The sequence below is a fragment of the Ursus maritimus genome, unplaced genomic scaffold, assembly GCF_017311325.1.
Source record: "Ursus maritimus isolate PB19 unplaced genomic scaffold, ASM1731132v1 scaffold_11, whole genome shotgun sequence".
In the NCBI taxonomy this organism is placed as follows: domain Eukaryota; kingdom Metazoa; phylum Chordata; class Mammalia; order Carnivora; family Ursidae; genus Ursus; species Ursus maritimus.
In genome coordinates this window covers 52778205-52796409 of record NW_024423453.1, presented here as the reverse complement: position 1 = coordinate 52796409, position 18205 = coordinate 52778205, and the positions used below count along the sequence as shown (strand labels likewise).

At 34.7% G+C, this 18205-nt stretch overlaps 1 protein-coding gene across 1 annotated transcript in view; it reads right to left on the bottom strand.

Moving 5' to 3' along the window:
• Nucleotides 1-18205, bottom strand: part of TLL1 (tolloid like 1) — a 136954-nt gene that overhangs the window by 98310 nt on the left and 20439 nt on the right. Inside the window, exons 2-6 of the mRNA XM_040625543.1 lie at nucleotides 17764-17871; nucleotides 15555-15635; nucleotides 13900-14052; nucleotides 13269-13386; nucleotides 4069-4247 (exon numbers count right to left, since the gene is read on the bottom strand). Of these exons, the coding sequence (XP_040481477.1) occupies nucleotides 4069-4247; nucleotides 13269-13386; nucleotides 13900-14052; nucleotides 15555-15635; nucleotides 17764-17871 (639 nt within the window). The remainder of the gene's footprint in view (nucleotides 1-4068; nucleotides 4248-13268; nucleotides 13387-13899; nucleotides 14053-15554; nucleotides 15636-17763; nucleotides 17872-18205) is intronic.

Genomic DNA, 18205 nt, shown 5'->3' with positions numbered 1-18205 from the left:
AATTATTTTAGTTTTAGTTAATTTGACTACCTTTTTCTTTTGACCTTCATACTAGTTTTATCAGTTATTAATCCACTGCCTTTACTACACATTTACCATTTCCAGTGACATTTTTACTTTCATATGCTTCATTGTCCTTAATTACCATCATGTCTTTTCTGTTTAAAGAAGTCCTTTTACAGTTTCTTGTGAGGCCAGTTTAATGGTGATGAATTCTTTTAGCTTTTATTTGTCTGAAAAACTCTTTATCACTCCTTTAATTCTGAATGATAGCCTTGTTGGGTAGAGTATTATTGGTCAGAAGTTTTTTGTTTTTTGTTTTTTATTTTCCTTTCAGTACTTTGAATAGGTCATGCCACCCTCTTCTGGCCTGAAAAATTTCTTCTGAAAAATCTGCTGATAGCCTTATGGGATTCCCCATGTATATAACGAGCTTGTTTCTCTGGCTAATTTTAAGATTATCTTATCATATTTAACTTTCAACGTTTTCATTATAATGTGTATTGGTGTAAATATCTTTGGGTTCATCTTGTTTGGAACTCTATAAGCTTCCTGGATCTGGATGTCTGTTTTCATTCCCAGATTAGGGAAGTTTTCATCCATGATTTCTTCAAATAAGTTTTCTGTCCCTTGCTCTCTCTTTTCTCCTTCTAGGACCCCTATATGCAGCTATTATTCTGCTTGATGTTGTCCCATAAGTCCTTAAGGTATCCCACCTTTTTAAATTCCTTTTTCTTTTTGCAACTCTGGGTGAGTTCCATTGCTCTGTCTTCCAGTTCACTAAACCATTTTTCTGCTTTATCCAGTCTCCTGTTGAACCCCTCTAGTGTATTTTTCATTAGTTATTGTATTCTTAAGCTCTGTAACTTCTATTTGGTACTTTCGTATATTTTCTATCTCTTTGTTTAAGTTCTCATTGTATTCACCCATTCTTCTCCCTAGGTCAGTGAGCATCTTTATGATCATTACTTTGAACTCTTTAGCTGGTAGATTACTTACCTCTGTTTCATTAAGGTCATTTTCTAAGGTTTTGTCTTGTCTTTCATTTGAAACAGATGTCTTTGTATCATTTTGCCTGATTCACAGAGCAGCTACCTCTCCCAATCTTGAAGAATTGGCCTTTTGTAGAATATGATGTGTGAGGCCCAGGAGCATAATCTCCCGGGCTACTAGAGCCAGGCACTCCAGAGGTATCCCCTGAGTGGGGTGCATGTAACTTTTAAGCTGTGGCAGAGCCATGGCTGTGGGACAGAAGAAAGCAAGATGCTTGCCCTGCAGTGGTACAGCTATGGCACAGGAGGAGTGGGGCACTTGCTTAGCTGTCGTAAATCTATGGCTTGGAAGGGCAGGTCTCTTGCCTGGCTGGCTGTGACATGGTTCTGGTGTGATACAGGGTGCTCTCCCAGCTGGCTATGGCATAGCTGGGGCATGGTGAGGTGTGGTACACCTACCTGCACTAGCAGGTTAGAGGGAGATTGCCAAAATAACACCCACTAGTACTGGCATTAGCAAGGTAGAATGAAATTGCAAAAATGCATCTGCCAGTGCTTCTGTCCCTGGAGAGAGTCCCAACATGTTTCTGCCTCTCTAGTGATCACTTTAAGATTAGTAATTGAGTCTGCTTCACATATGAACCAGGTGCTTTCCAAACTGCTGCTTTTGCACTGGGTCCTGGGATGACTGAGTCTACATGCGAGCCCCTTCAGAGCAGGTTCTCTCTTCCCTAGTTGTTTCTTCTCCTGGATATAATCCTTGATGGTCTTATGTTTGAGGGGCTCATCTTTCCAGTACAGGACCCAAAGGTTGAGGTGTCAACCTCTTACTTCTCAGGAGAAAGTGCTGTACTTTTGAGATCTCTTTTGATTATGGGTCATCATGCCTAGAATTGGAGTTTTGGGCAGCAGGTGTGTCTCTACCTCTCTTACCCATCTCGTCATAGCCCTTTTATCCTTTGTTGTGGAGGCACAGTGTTCATCTAGTTATCAGGACTTTTTCAGAGAAATTATTCTCCGTGTAGCAGTAGTTTGTTGTGTCCATGGGAGGAGGTGAGTTCAGGATATTCCTACACTGCCATCTTGAACTACCCTCTCCTCTTCTCCTACTTTATCATTCTTGAAATGATCTCTTCCCCGGGACATCACATTCAGTGATTTTTCTTCTACCTCTTTACCAAACCTTCTTAGTCTTTTGGGGGATTTTCTGCAAAATGTTGCTTAAATATAGCTATTCCCCATTTTCTATCCTCAGCTGTATTTTTATTCTCCCTTCAGTGTTTCCCTAGATAGTCAAATATACAATTAAATGTCTATTTCTAGATATAGCCTAAATTTTAGACTCACTTTTGCTTTGTATAGTAAACATCTCCATTTAAATAATCCAAAGGCTTCTCAAAATCAAGGATATGCTAAATAAAATCATTATTTCTCTATCTTACTCTAAAAACCATGTTGCTTCCTTCATCTGATGGTGCCACCATCCATCCTGTTGCTTAAAAATAAAACCTTGAAGATTTTCCCTCATATGTTAGTGTTCCTCTTAAAATATTTTTGAAAGGTTATTCCCTTTTATTCTTGAATTGCACTTCCTTGACTGAGGACTTAGTCATCTTTTATAAACTACTTATTTAATCTTCTTATAGGTTTCCTTAAGTTCATCTTCCCTACTTCCACTTCCCCATTCTCAGTTAATGATCCCAAAGCTGAAAGAATTATTTTTTCCTTTTTTTTAAATCTGAACTTGTTCTGCTATCAATCCCCGATTATTCTCCAGTAGCTAAAAGATAAAAGCTAAGTTCCCTAGCTTTGTATAGAAGATTCCCTATGATTCAACCTCCTTTGGTAATTACCAACTAATCTCCCACTTGTAATTTACCATGCAACCATAATGAGCAAATAAAAATGATTCCATTTTCTGTAATTATAGCCATCATCATGATGTTTTTTCAGCTTAGAAATTCTATCTCTCTTCTCTGCACTTTGAACACTTATACTTTACTTCTAAATTTCAGTTCCTTTGGGACATCTCCCTTGACTTGCCAAGGCATTTTGTCATATGTTACTTGGACTTTGTGGTATTCTCACCATATGACTATTATCACTTTTCTCACCCACTTGCAATCATTTATATATATGCACATACCCCACATTAAGCTTTGTATTTTTCATGACAGCATTTTCAACATCTAATAATGTCTCAATAAATAATTAGCACCAAATATGTGATGAGCAAATACATAGATCAATACTTCTAATTACAAGAAATTCTAAGGAATTCAATGTTTGTAACTTAAAACTTGACATGAATAAGGAAATAAGGATGCATTTTTACTTTCCTAATGCTTGAAATCCATATGACTTTATAAGGCAGTTCCAAAAAAACAGAATTTTTCTTTTGGTAACTGAAATGTAATGATCTTTATTAATTTATGAAAGTTAAATAAAAAAGCTTTAAAATAAAGTTATTATCACATATCAGCTATCAGAGAAAATTAAATTTTCATTATATATGATATTTCAACTACTGAAAAAATTCTCAAGAATTTATCTTTAGGGTAGTTTAAGGAGAACTCTCAAAGAAACTATTTAGACTACCCTGGAAATGATTCATTTCCCTGAAATTTTCTCCAGAAATGTCCCTGGTATAATACAGATTTCTATGGTAGCAGCACGTTTCATGCCAAACCCTGGATCCTTTCTTAATCTCTACCACATAGATTATAGAGCTAAGTATTAAAAATGCTTTAAAAATTAAATAATATTAATTTATGGTTCAGTAGCCTACACCCATTCTTGGAAAGCACAGAAGTTTAGAAATAAAACAGCTAAACCTTAAGAAAAAAAAAAAAAAAAGCAAGCCAAAAAAGCATATAAAATCATCCAGTCTAAAGGAAAAAAAAAATTAAAATGTAACACCATCATGGGCATATTTTTTATCCAACAAAATCTTGATTCTACCATATTAAAAAAAATCAGTTCACACTTTTAAGAAAAAGTTCATTCACAAATAGTATAAACACTACTAAAAGATATTCCATCAACCTTAAACCCAACATATTCTGAAACCTCTCACCTGGCTGGATGTTTTCTCTTATGATAGTGACATGGTTATCTCGATCTGGTCGTGTGTGTTCATGCCAAAAGCCTATCACATGGCCCAATTCATGAACAACAATTCCAAATTTATCACAGTTCTTGCCAATAGAGATTGCCTGAGGTCCATTTCCCCGCCGACCTACATAGGAGCAGCATCTACAATAACAGAGAAAACAGAGATGGGGTGGCAATGATGGATTAATTACAGGACAGTGAAACTTGTCAAGAATTATGATCAACTACAAAGTCCAACACACTCAGAGGCAGAGCAGCCTTTCATCGATACATATGGCTAATTTCTAGTCCTGGTAAATGTATAGACAACAAAAGTCTCCACATAATCACTGGAAGTGCTTTTTCACTAATACTTACAACAGAAGATATGCCTTAAATCATTATTAGGAGTGTTCAGAAGATATTAGAAAATAAAATATCTATGATGGTGATTAATGCACTTTAAACATATAGTTAGACTCAAGATTTACCAACCCACGATTATTTCTAGTACAGTTTTTTAGTCTCACAATCCATCTACATTATTTAGGTAACTACCCTGTCACGATGGTTATCTGGCAATAATCCATTATTTCAGTTTTGAATATAAAAACAAAGTTTATTTTCCTGCTTTAAGAAAAAAAGAATTAGGGGCGCCTGGATGGCTCAGTCAGTTAAGCACCTGACTCTTGGTTTAGGCTCAGATCATGATCTCAGGGTTGTGAGATCGAGCCCCACGTCAGGCTCCATGCTTAGTGCAGAATCTGCTTAAGATTTGCTCTTTCTCTCTCCCTCTCCCTCTTGCCCTCATCCCCCCTGTCTAAAAAAAACAAACAAAATAAAAATAACAAAAGAACAAAAGAAAGACGGTTAATCAAAAAAAGTTATTTTTCCTACCCATGGGAGAATTTATTTTGAAGAAGAAAACTTTTAAAAGAAGGAATCAATGGAGGAAAACTAGTTTCAAAAGGTAAATTTTCTAAGGTTAATAGCTAACTGGTGGAGAAAAACCAACAACTGGTAGAATTATAAGATTTGCAAATATGAATAAAATTGTATCTAAAACTTTAATAATTGGGGTTTACATTAAAATAGGTTTATATGTAGGATCGCCACTTGAGACAGCAATAGAGGGCAGTAAATAATTGGTCTTGAATAGTTGGCAATCATGATGCACCAGACACCAAACACTGAGAAAATTGCCAAAAATTAATTGCTCAAATATTAAAAGGAATTTCACAAATTTTCAGTTTCCAGAGTAAGTATATTTGATAGTCCTTTTGATTGTTCACAAATACAAATATTTGTCATTCCAATTATTTCTGTAGGCTTTAAATGCCTTAAGCATCTTAACTTACACCATACACTTATTTATGAATCTATTATAACAGTTAATGAAGCTTAATAAATCAATAATAGAAAAAAAGAGGTAACTGGTAGGGAAAAAAATCAGGAAATTTTGTTTTTGCCCCCATTTTTAATACTATGCTTCAATCTATACACATATATTTATTACATACCCAAATAGTAAAGTATTAGATGTAGAAAAACAAAAAATTTGCAAATTTTGGAAAGATTTAAACTGAATCATTTGCTACCATAGAGCAACAGTAGTTAAACTAAAATATCTGATGATTATATAGCAACTAAATTACACACACTGAGTCATTCTTGCTGGTTATATTCAAAGAAGAAAATACTTCGCAAATCAAAATCTGGGAGATAGTCAAGCAATGCGGTCGACTTATTTAATCTAAAACACCTTTTTTAAGCATAATTTCACCCATAGCAATTTCCAATAAATAAGATGGATTCCATAACAGAAAACAAAAATACATTTTCCACTGACTTTTATAATGATCCTGTGAAAGAAGAAAAATGTGGTGGTTTGATTCCTATGGTTCTAAGGAGAGAATAATTCTGGATGCTTAGATGAATAAATAACTAAATACATACACATATAATTAGGTATGGAATGACAGGGTAATATGTGAGGTCTACAAAAATGTGGTTTAAGCATGTCTAGGTATTATCTTAGTTTCAAATATCACTCAGGTTGATGCCATTTTCTTGTGTATAGCTTTTGATTTTTTTTATTTCTAATTTGTGTGCTGCTTTTAAATCTTGACCACTATAAGATCTGTCCTCTCAAGAAAAACTTTTGCCATCAATAGGAAGCCACACCTCTCCCTAAGCCATAGAAAGTAATCAGGTAATCTAAAACCTACTATTCCTTACTTCTGCCTCAGACCGGACAACCAAAGCACCTTTGGATTTTGCCTATTAAATAATCTATCATGACATCCACGAAGATGTCCTCCCCACAGCAGTCTTTTCTCGACACTGAGATAATTTAAAAATTTAAAGTCAGATTATGACTCTTCTCTACCCAATATTCTCCAATGGTTCTATGGCAAATTGTGTTAATGTTCAAAAATATTCTTTACCCCTCACTGGAAGATACTCAAACTTCCTTACTCCACTGATGCTGAGTTTGGTCACGTGACTTGCTCTGGATAATGTCATGTGAGCATGAACTGTTTGTGTAATTTCTAGGGAGAACCTTTAATAGTCAATATGTTTGGCAATATTGTCTCTGTTTCATCTGCCACAACTGCAATATTCTGAAGAGAATTCCTCCATCAGACTGAATACTAAAGTGAAAACTCTGGAGAGAGACACAGCCAACCAGTGATAGACAGGCAGTATAAACAAGGAGTAATTGTTTGTTACTTGAAGCCACTAGGATCGAAGGGTCATGTATTAAGTGACATAAATCATGTCAGCAGACTAATACAAGCTTTCTCTTTTACTCAGAGAAAAATCTAAAGTACTTACAAATAACTGTAAGATCCCACACGATCTTCACACACAAATGTCTTACCATCCAGTCCCATTTCTTACAACTGCTCCTGCAACTCACTCCTCCTGAGCCATGCAGTGTCCTGGCTGTGCCTTCAGCATACAGACATGTTCTTTCCTTAAAGCCTTTTTCCTGGCTATTTCTTCTGTCGGGACCTCTGTTCTCCCACATAGCCATATGGCTCATTTCATCTTCTTTCTCAAGTTCTTGTGCAAATGCCTTTCTATCCCATTTACATTGCTTTCCTCTTTGTCCTAGAACTTATAGTCTATTAATACATTTTTATATTTCATAGATTTTCATGTTTTTTTTCTGACTCTCCATCCTAGAATGTCAGCTATTTGTGGGCAGACAACTTACATGCTTTGTATACTGATATCTCTAGCCCCTAAAATATAGTCAGGCACATAGTACAGCTCAGAAGATACAGAGAACAGTTTGGGGTGGGAGGTGGGAGGGTGGTCAAATGGGTGAAGGGGGTCAAAAGGTACAAACTTCCAGTTATAAGATAAATAAGTCCTGGAGATGTAACGTACAGCATGGTGACTGAAGTTAATAATACTGTATCATATACTTGAAAGTTGCTAAGAGAGCAGATCTAAAAGTTCTCATCACAAGAAGATATAAGTGTTGCAACTATGTGAGGTGATGTCTGTTAACTAAATTTATTGTGGGAATCATCTCACAAAGTATGCATGTATCAACTCATCATGGTATGCACCTTAAATGAATACAGTGTTCTATGTCATTTATATTGTAATAAAACTGGAAAAAGATCATTTTTGAAATAAATTAATTAATAAATATTTGTTGAAAGAACAGATTTCCTAAGTGTAGGAGAGAGCTAAGACTCTGGTGGTTAGCAGGGAGCATCCAAAGCACTGGTGAAGATGCTTGTGACCAGGGGTTAAAAATGCTCTTCCTGAGATACCTCCCTCCACCACACTTTCCCATTGGTGTAATTCTATAAATTATCTAACAATCCAACAAGTCATTTCTTTTCTGCTTAAATTAACCAGCCTCTATTGTTTGCAAGCAAGAATCCTAGCTATCACACCTTCTCTGCCTAACTGTAACCTTCCAACAGAGAAAAACACCTAACAATCAATTTTATAGTCCCCAAAATTAGTACAGTAAAAAGTGGCACAAAATAAAAATTCAATAGGTTAGGATGAATAAGTAATTGTTGCCATAATCTGAATAAATAAACTGACCAAAGTTAAATACAATTTAAAACACAAAATCTAGAAAATAGCTAAATAAGTTAATCCTAAGCGTATTTGTTTGGTTAGTTGTTAAAGGATTCATTAAAAATTAGCAGATAGGAAAAAAGTAAGATTGTTCAAGAAACAATGTAGTAGGGGAGAGAGGATATTCATGGATTAAAGACCTAAATGTGAGACCTGAAACCATAAAAATCCTAGAGGAGAACATAGGCAATAAACTCTTTGACATTGGCTATAACAACTTTCTTCTAGACAGGTCTCCTGAGGCAAAGGAAACAAAAGCAAAAATGAACTATTGGGACTACAACAAAATAAAAAGGTTTTGCACAGTGAAGAAAACAGTCAACAAAACTAAAAGGCAGCCTACTTAATGGGAGAAGATATTTGCAAATGACATATCTGATAAAGGGCTACTATCCAAAATATATAAGAACGTATGAAACTCAACACCAAAAAACCAAATAATCCAATTAAAAAATGGGCAGAAGACATGAACAGACATTTATCCAAAGATGATATTCAGATAGCCAACAGGCACATGAACAGATTTTATCATCACTCATCATCAGAAAATTGCATATCAAAACCACAATGAGATATCACCTCACACCTGTCAGAATAGCTAAAATCAACAACACAAGAAATAAGAAGTACTGGAGAGGATGTGGAGAAAAAGTAATCCTCATGCACTGTTGGTGGGAATGCAAACTGGTGCAGCCACTCTGGAAAACAGTATGGAGGTACCTCAAGAAGTTAAAAATAGAACTACCCTCCAATGTAGCAATTGAACTACTTATTTACCCAAGAATACAATTCACTAATTCAAAGGGATGCACGCACCTCGTGTTTACAGCAGCATTATTTACAATACAATAGCCAAGATATGGAAGCAGCCAAGTGTCCCTTGACCCATGAATGGATAAACAAGAGGTGGTAGATATATACACAATGGAATACTATTCAGCCATAAAAAAGAATGAAATCTTGCTATTTGCAATGACATAGATGAAACTAGTGAGTATTATGCTAAGTGAAATAAGTCAATCAGAGAAAGACGAATACTATATGATTTCATTCACATGTGGAATTTAAGAAACAAAATAAATGAGCAAAGAGATAAAAAGAGAGAAAGAGAGATAAACCAAGAAACAGACTCTTAACTATAGTGAACAAACTGAGGGAAAGAGGGTAGGGATTGGGCTAAGTAGGTGATGGGGATTAAGGAGGCCACTTGTTGTGATGAGCACCAGGTGATGTATGGAATTGTTTAATCACTATATTGTACACCTGAAACTAATGTTAACACTGTAAAAAAATAAAGTTATACTTTAAAAAAAAGAGGATATTCAGCAATATAAAGTTGCATAATAGACAAAAGTAATAAATTCAGCTATATAAATTTCTGACTTACAAAGAAATCGAACAAGTTTTTATAAAGTGATCTCACATTTTGCTGATAATAATTAATCATCTTATAAAATAAATGCCTCTGATAACAATAAATATTCATTGAAAAAATATTTATAGTTAACTTCAAACGTTCTGCCAACATAGGGAGAGTTGAAGCATATGTCCCATTGAAGAGGGATCAAAGATATCATATGCCAAAAAGTTCTGACCTTTACCTTTTGCTTTTTAAAATTTTGTCATTTTCCCATCTACCAAAGACTTGATATGGAATTAGACACCCAATAAGTATGTATTGAATAAAACCTGTTGTAGCAGAATAAGGTGGGAAATACAATGTTCTAAATGGTACAAGTGGATCCATATTTAATAATTCTCCTATAAATATGGAGGACATTATTTTAGCTTTTATTTTAAAAACTACAATAGCTGCAAGTTGCCTAACTTAATGGGTAAGCTAAAAATCAAAATAATAAAAGTGAGGGGAGCCTGGGTGGCTTGGTTGGTTAAGCATCCAACTCTTGATTTCAGCTCAGGTCATGATCCCAGCATCGTGAGATGGAGCCCCGCATTGGGCTCCACACTCAGTGTGGAGTCCGCTTGGGATGCTCTCTCCCTCTCTTTCTGTCCCTCTTCCTGCTTGTGCTCTCTCTCCATATCTAAATAAATAAATAAATAAATAAAATATCTCCCCACCCGCCAAAAAAGGGTAAAAGTGATATGAAGTGGTAAGGTGTGTCTGCCTACCATCTTAAAGCCAGAAGTAGAACTGGTACAGTGCTCTCCATATTCAATGAAGATTTACACTAGATATTATTAAATGCAATACCCTCTATGCAACATCTCTAAGGGACACAATATCAAAGTCCAATAAAAGCGTTACGTGTTTGACTTGACATCAATACTGCAGTGGCCCTCAGTATTTTGTGCAACACCAACTGCCAAACTCCTTAATAATTTCGATTAATTTTTTATGAGATATAAATGCGGCATTATCATAGAAAAATCCCCATAATGATAAAAAAATAACTATTTCCTGAAATTATGGCCAACAGTAATTCCAAATGAAATTCAGAAGTCACAAAATGGTTAGAATGATTACCAAGCCAATCATCAATTCCTATAAAATGTATCATCCTTCTATCATTGAAAATACAATATAAGGAAATGGAGTACAAATCACCAAATGCAACATTAGTACTATAACAGTCACAATCATATGTATATATAAATACCCAAAAGTTTGATTTCAGGAGTGCAATTACAGATTTAAGCATTTGAGGGCAATTCACAACTTCAGTTTCTGTTTCTCTAAAATCAGTAAAGCCACTGTTAATGTACATGCCTTTCAATACCTCTTTAAATTCTTACGTTTTCTTTTAGAATTACATACAATGTGCTTTAGCTGATGTGCAAATTGTCAATATTTTCTTGATCACTTATCTATAAAGCAGTGCACTGCATGTCATGAGGGATAAAGAGATAAGCAGCCTGTCATCACAGATGAAGGTGGACATATGAACCAATGGTGGAAATGTAGCTAATACAGCTGAAGATAGAGCAAAATCGCATTGAGGGCAGCTCAGAAATGGGTGAGAAAGAAATATGTGAATGATTTCCAAGGACGAAAATGGAAGCAAAGGCATTCCAAGGAAGCAGAAAAGCACGAGCAAACACATCGAGAAATGATGGCAAATGGGAAAAGATAGCAGAACAAAACAAGTAAAATGAAAAATTTTGAAAAAAGCCAAATTAGTGAAAGAAAATGAGTATAAATATGAGTTTGTTACAAACAGAAATTTAGCAATAAAATAATGAATGCCAGTGTTTTGTTTGTGTTTGCTTTACAAAATTGAAGGGTGGTAAAGATAAAGGAAAGATGTATTGATCTGACTACATTATGTATTTAGAGCTATATCCATTCCTATTAGATAACCAAAAGGAAGGAAGGAGAGTCTAGATTTGGACCTTTTAAATATTAAATAGATATCAAGAACTAGGAGGCATTTCAAATGTAACCAAAACTTGTCAAGCTAAAATTTAGTAATTTGGAAGAAAACATTACTTGAATAAGTCAAAACTAAAAAATTATGGCATTATCCAAAGCTATATAGAAAGGCAGTAATGTATAATTTTTCTCAGTGTCACTCAGATAGGGTCAAAATTAAAATCCATTACTTTTTAAGTGAGGTTAAATGTTCTAGGACTATGTGGTAGAACGAAGCCAGATGACACAAACCTCCCCCAATACCTAGTGACATATACATTTTCTCCCAAAAAATATATATGTGATTGAGGCAAGAACTCTTTCCTCCAAAGGAATGAAGCATTTATTTTTACTTCCTTTTATAAACTATACTAGAGGGTATTCAAGTAGTTTGAGCTGATGAGAGAAAATTCCTCTTTGTAGAGGAGTCCGGCTAATAAATGTAGAAGGACTTAAAGGAAAGAACAACATTAGAAAATCCCCACTATTTTGCAATGATGGGAACTTTTACAATGGAGGCACTGGGCCATCACCACTGGAATCCACAGACTGACAGCAGTGTCGCTGAAATGCTACATCCAGTCCACGTGCCACCTGAAGGGATGCGACGTCGAGACAGCAAACGCTATCAAGTATTCTTCCCAAACAAGCAAAAGTTCAATCTGAATTTAATCAAATATTTAAATGTAAGTTCTGACTAACTGAAGATAGAGGGGAGAGAAGTTTGAGACCTTTCACAGTAAAAAGTCTTTAAGTATACAGTGTTGCTTGAAGAACTGCTATTACTGTAACTTGGCTAGATTATGGGATGTGGTGGCAGAAGAAGCTTCACATGGAAGTTGTGGTAAGTTCATGGCATTCTTTAAATGTTGTATCAAGGAATTTGGATTTTATTCTCAGGCTAACATTTCCCAAAATGTGTTCCGGGATACTGATGTATGTTCTTCACTCTTAAAAGAGTGGCATGGATGTTTCGTTTTTTAAATAAGTTAAAAAAAACCCTCCATATTCTCTTTGATGGGCTGAATAATCATAATGTTCATTAGCACGTTGCTGCAGAAATATCTACTGAAATTGAACACAGCATTTCACAACTTACGGAACAGTTGTTTTGGAGAGTGTTTGTTATTATCCCATAAGAAGCCAATCTAGAAAGTGGCACTCTACGAGGGAGCACTAAAGAATCTCAAAAAGGGTGGTGTCTTGCTCTGACCGGTATTCTCTGAAGATAAACTAGTGGCAGTAAATTGATGTGGGAAGACAGTCAAGCATTTGGAATAGGTCAGGTGTGACATGACAACATGAATGGACTGAGGCACTGACATGGGATGGAGGTAGAAATCAAAAGATACAATGAATATCAATGGAATATTACTGCATAGGTTTTAGAGGGAGCACAAGAGAATCACCAGATGACATTATTGAAGTTTCTAATTCAGATGAGTGGGACGGTGGCAAAACCATTGCTATAGTTGCAACATGAGGCAAAGTAATTGACGTGGTAGAGAAATACGCTTGCAGTAGATGTACAAAGGTCTACGATCAAAGACTATATTTATTTAAAATAGATTTTCTTATATAAAATTCAAACTTTCTCATGGGGAAATGCTAACTAAGCAAATATTAAGAAATGACTCCTACCTCAGGATTTTCTTTTTCCCCTTCTACACTTGCTTACGCCATGCCCTGGTTCTACTTACCCACAAGGTCTATACGTGAATACAATGTAACTCTCTTCATCACTTCTTTCAATAAAAGTCACACATGTGTGCTTTTCCCAGTGCCTCATGGCCTGCTTGAACATGGCTCGCTGACTGCCTGGAAAAATGGCAGGATGTTAATAAAGTAAAGTGTGTGCCTTGGGGAGAGTGCTACATGCTGGCTCCTCCATCCTGAGTCTGGCTGGGCAGTTCAGACGCCATCACTCTCATCAACCAACAAATACTAGCCTAGAGCACCACAAGTGATCACTCTTAAGAATGGACACCCACCTTATAATCAGAAGGTTCAAGCTCACTATCTCTACAAATATGTGTGTACAAGGCTCTGTCAACAGGACATACATTCTTCCTGACAGTTGAAGAGAAATCAGCTTCCCGACTTGGTGGGCACATTTGAAACTCAGTTTAAAAACAGTACTTTAGACTCTTAGAGCTCTAGACTAAAGATATTTTTCAATTTCAAAGACATTCTAAACCAATAACCGAGGTGAGTGAAGTATTTCTCATGTTTGATTTAATACTATATTCTATATATTAGTACTCTGGAAAAATACACACTTGATCTGTATAATATTTCTTTATAAAAATAAACACTCTGGGAATATCTTACCAGTGAAGTTGCCTCCTATAACATAAGGAATAACACCTCCAGGCCATATTCTTTCGGTTCTTGATGTAGCAGCTCTGGGAACTCGATTTTTTTCATTTTGCCCTGAGAATTTTAGAGGTACTTTTCCTTTAACTGTGCTGTTTTGCTCCAAGCCTGCAGTGACATTTAAAACATTCTGTGAAACAGAAGTCCTTGGTCAGGGAATCATTTCCTCTTAAAAGACTAAAGTTAAAATGTCTTATTTACATATTGGTGTAAATATGCCTGAAGTCAAAATGCACTAAAGAAAAACTTCATTTATATCATATGCTTGAAAAAGTATTAAAATATTTAAGTACTTGGTGTCAAAATACTATTTCTTAATGCTCTATGAGCAAATTTTAATCAATTCCCATACAGCAGCCTACAGCGGCTAGACGTCAGGCAGACTGGTAGGCCACAAAAAATTGTTTTATGTATTTTAATTTACTACATCACTGCCAATTCCCCACCAGATGATAAATAGGCATTGTTTAAAAAGTCACAAGATACTCAAAACTCTTCTTAACTCTTGCTAAATCCTTCATTCTTTTAAATCAGGACTGATATTCCATAGGACAGCCTAAAATTATGAAAATTACAGAGAGGATAAGTGAAATAATGTTAAAGCAGATATGGTCTCAGCCCCCTGGGACACTGGTGTATCTCCGTTCAAATTTCCTCTGGATTCACATCCAGGTGATTTAGCACAATTTAGAGATCAGCGCACAACATCAACAGGCCAACGTAAAATGCAGCCTCTTTCTGGAGCAGCTTTCAAGTCTGCAGTCATTAATTTTCTTGGTGGCCTTTCAAAATATTTTTGTAACTGTTTTTGTTTTTCCTAAATTTGCATTATTATTCATTCTTATTCATCTATCACTGTTGATCCAAATATCACACTAACGGAATATACTTCAGACACAACCAACACTGAACGCATGCCCCTTATTCCCATGTCCCTAAAGGTCTATTTTTTTTTTTTTTTAATATCCTGAAGCAAAGCTTCTTTGCTTGGGAAAATTATTCCTTGAAAGTGTGTACTGTCAATTATTTAATTAGTAATTCATCAATTTAAAAAATGTTAGGACAAACTTTGAACAGAAAACTTTTTTAAAACTCGACAATCTATAAACAGTGTTTAACAAATTCAATACTGTAAGTATTAACTAATTTTGAAACCAGAAGGCTATTTTTCTATGTATATTTCTGGAAGGGTCAAAACATTTTCAATCAATTTTTTAATCTAACCAATCAGTTTGTCAAGTTGCTTTAAGTGGGTTTTATTTCAAAACGGTCATGACGTTTTTTGATTAAAATTGATGTAGTTCCATGCTTGATAAAAACACCTTAGTGTGATATACACTGCACCGGAAATAAATATCAACAGTAAAATAACTCCCTAATGCACTTTATAATAATGAGAAGCTGAAAATAAGTTAAAGAAACATTTCAATTGTCCCAAATTAAGTTCTAAAACATTTACATGAAACATCAGCTAACAAAAATGAATAAAGGACTGTTTCTCAGCATATACCCTTTACATACTTCCCATATTAATGGCAAACTGAACTGCTATTAGTATAATATTTACTGTACATCAAGTCAAGCGTCTGCAACTTTAAACATTGATATACCAGAGCCAATTCTTCTTATCCTGTCTATAAGCTGGTAGAGGGCCCCTCGTTTCTTTGACATAACATGGTCTCCAAATCCACCTTAGGAATAAAAGAAAATAGTTAAGTTAAACTCATTGCATTTTAAAGCTCTTCTAAATAAACCATACCAATAGGCTACATTGATTTCTCTTTGGACATCTTCTTTTATGCAGTCTTAGAATGTTAGAGTCATGAAGATCCATAAATCTTGGAAGAGTGTAAACATTTTACAAACACAGTTTTGGTAACTAAAAACAAGTGGGCGGGGTGATCCACAGAGCAATCTAAATGACTTTATTTGGACATCATGGCAACTGAGTCATCTATTGATAATTTGAAACATTTTCCTTCACTGTGACCTTGACATCGCATAGTGTTATATAGGATGACAGCAAGTTGCTCTGCCCTGTTGATTGCATTCCAGCTACTTCTCCAATGTAAACTGAATATTTGCAGAAGCCAAATCAGCAATGGAAATAAAAACATTAGAAGAGCAAATGTATAGTGCAAGTCTTGCTCCAAAGCTGTGATCAATTTTAAATATTTTTAACAGCCTATCATATTTTATAATATATTCAAATATAATTTGAAAATGAGTTTTGATAATTTATAAAAACCAATGACACATAATTACAAAGACATCACAACAATCCAAAAGGATGTTCTGCAGCAAAATACATTCTGTTATGCTATGTAATTGGCAAAATTTATAAAAATCAATGTAAAGAATTTTATAGCTCAAAAGGTAGGAGAGGAGGTCAGGATAAGGAAATACGACCTTTTGCAGTTTTACCAACTGGAAAAAGAATAGAAAAGGCAGATTTCCTGTCAGAAGTCAGAAACCAGATCATGGGAGGAAAATCCAAGTCCTCTGATTCTCATCCCAGGCCTTTAATAAAATGTTCTCCCAATTTTATCTCCCATTTTCCCTTCTTTTTGAATTTTCAATTGACAAATAACAAAAAGGCATCACTGAGCAAACAACCAATATAACCACTAATGATATCTGAACAAGTGTAGATGCATTCATACCACGAGAGTATGGTTCATGAGTCCCCTTGGGCAAAGAAAATGAAAGGGCCAGAAATCCATAAAGACAACAGACTGTGCTTGCACCTTGATCTATTTCTTTCCAATATCTTTTTTTCCCCTTTGAAATTAATACCAAAACTTATTTACCTAGATTAAAGCTAATAAAAACCCAAAATAATCACAAAAACCATTACCATATAAGCCTCCTAGAGCAAAAGATCAATTAAGTCCTTATAAGGCAAGTAAGTTAGAGTGCTTGTTCACTGACTAATAATGCACTTGATTATTTGCATTACATGGTCACATTTTTGCTGTGCTACTTGAGAAAAATTTTTGAAATTTTTTCACTGAACATTTTAGAAAGATGAGATAATATTTAAATGTATTCATTCCTAAGTAGTTATAAGAAACATTTTTAAAGAATGGCATTTATATGTTTGAAATGACAATTACGTAACAATTACACTTCAAACTATATAGGCCCGGAGCACATATAAATAGATTTAGAAGAAGGTTAATTATGAGAAAAATGAAATGTCTTAGCTAATATTAAGGTAATTACAAGGAGAAGAGAGAGTAATTATAGGATTTTCAAAAAGCAATGTTTCAAAACCAAGAAAGGGAAAAATGCCTTTAAGATTTAGCAATTTTTAAAAATTTTTATAGAAATTGAAATTACAAAAAATTCTGTGTAGGTAGTTCATTAACACAGAAAAAAAGGAAATTGATAAAATAAGTGGTTATTTCTCACATGTTCTAAAAACAAACTGAAAATGTACAAACTAAGTAAATGCTTATGGGAAAAACTATACAGTTTGAAATAAGAAATACAATTAATTTGATCTCCTCACTTGTAAGTCACAATAATATTAGTGGTTATTCCTTGCGGGATTATTATGCACCTTCAGAGTTACTGTCTGCAAAGCACTTAAACCAGGCCTGGTACATGGTAAACATTATAAAATGCTTGTCAAAGAAATTAATTAATAAAATTAAAACTGTGAATAAAATCTAAATTTCCAAATAGGTTCATTTATGTTTAGGAAATTGAAGTTGATCAGCAGGGCATTAAAAGTGACCCAAAGAATACTTAAAGCATTTCAAGAGTATCTTTTCTCCAAAATGAACACAAATTCAATCAAATAATCAACCATACCTGTGGTATGTCCAAGTCCAAAGGGGTTCTGTGTAAGGTCAATTGTCCTATCAATTTGAAAGATACTTAAGTCTTCATCATCTAAGGCAATATCACCCCAAAACACAGCTAAAAAAGAAAAGTTCAATTAAAATGTAAAATATTTAAGAGCAAAGTCAATGCAAACAAAGCTAATTAGAAAAATATTGCTAAAAATATGGAAATGTGGTCCACATAGACAGATATTTCAAAAAGTAACTATAACTGAATATAATATTGGACCTGTTATACCATAATATGAACCCCTTGTAAAAGGGTATGACCTACATTTTCTTACTTTTGATGTTTCTTACTTTTGACTGTTTCATTCATATGTTTGAATGAAACAGTCCCTGATTTATGGGGGAATCTAAAGAAAGTGAATTCAGCAATCATTGCTAATTTGCAAGTAAATGAAAATCTG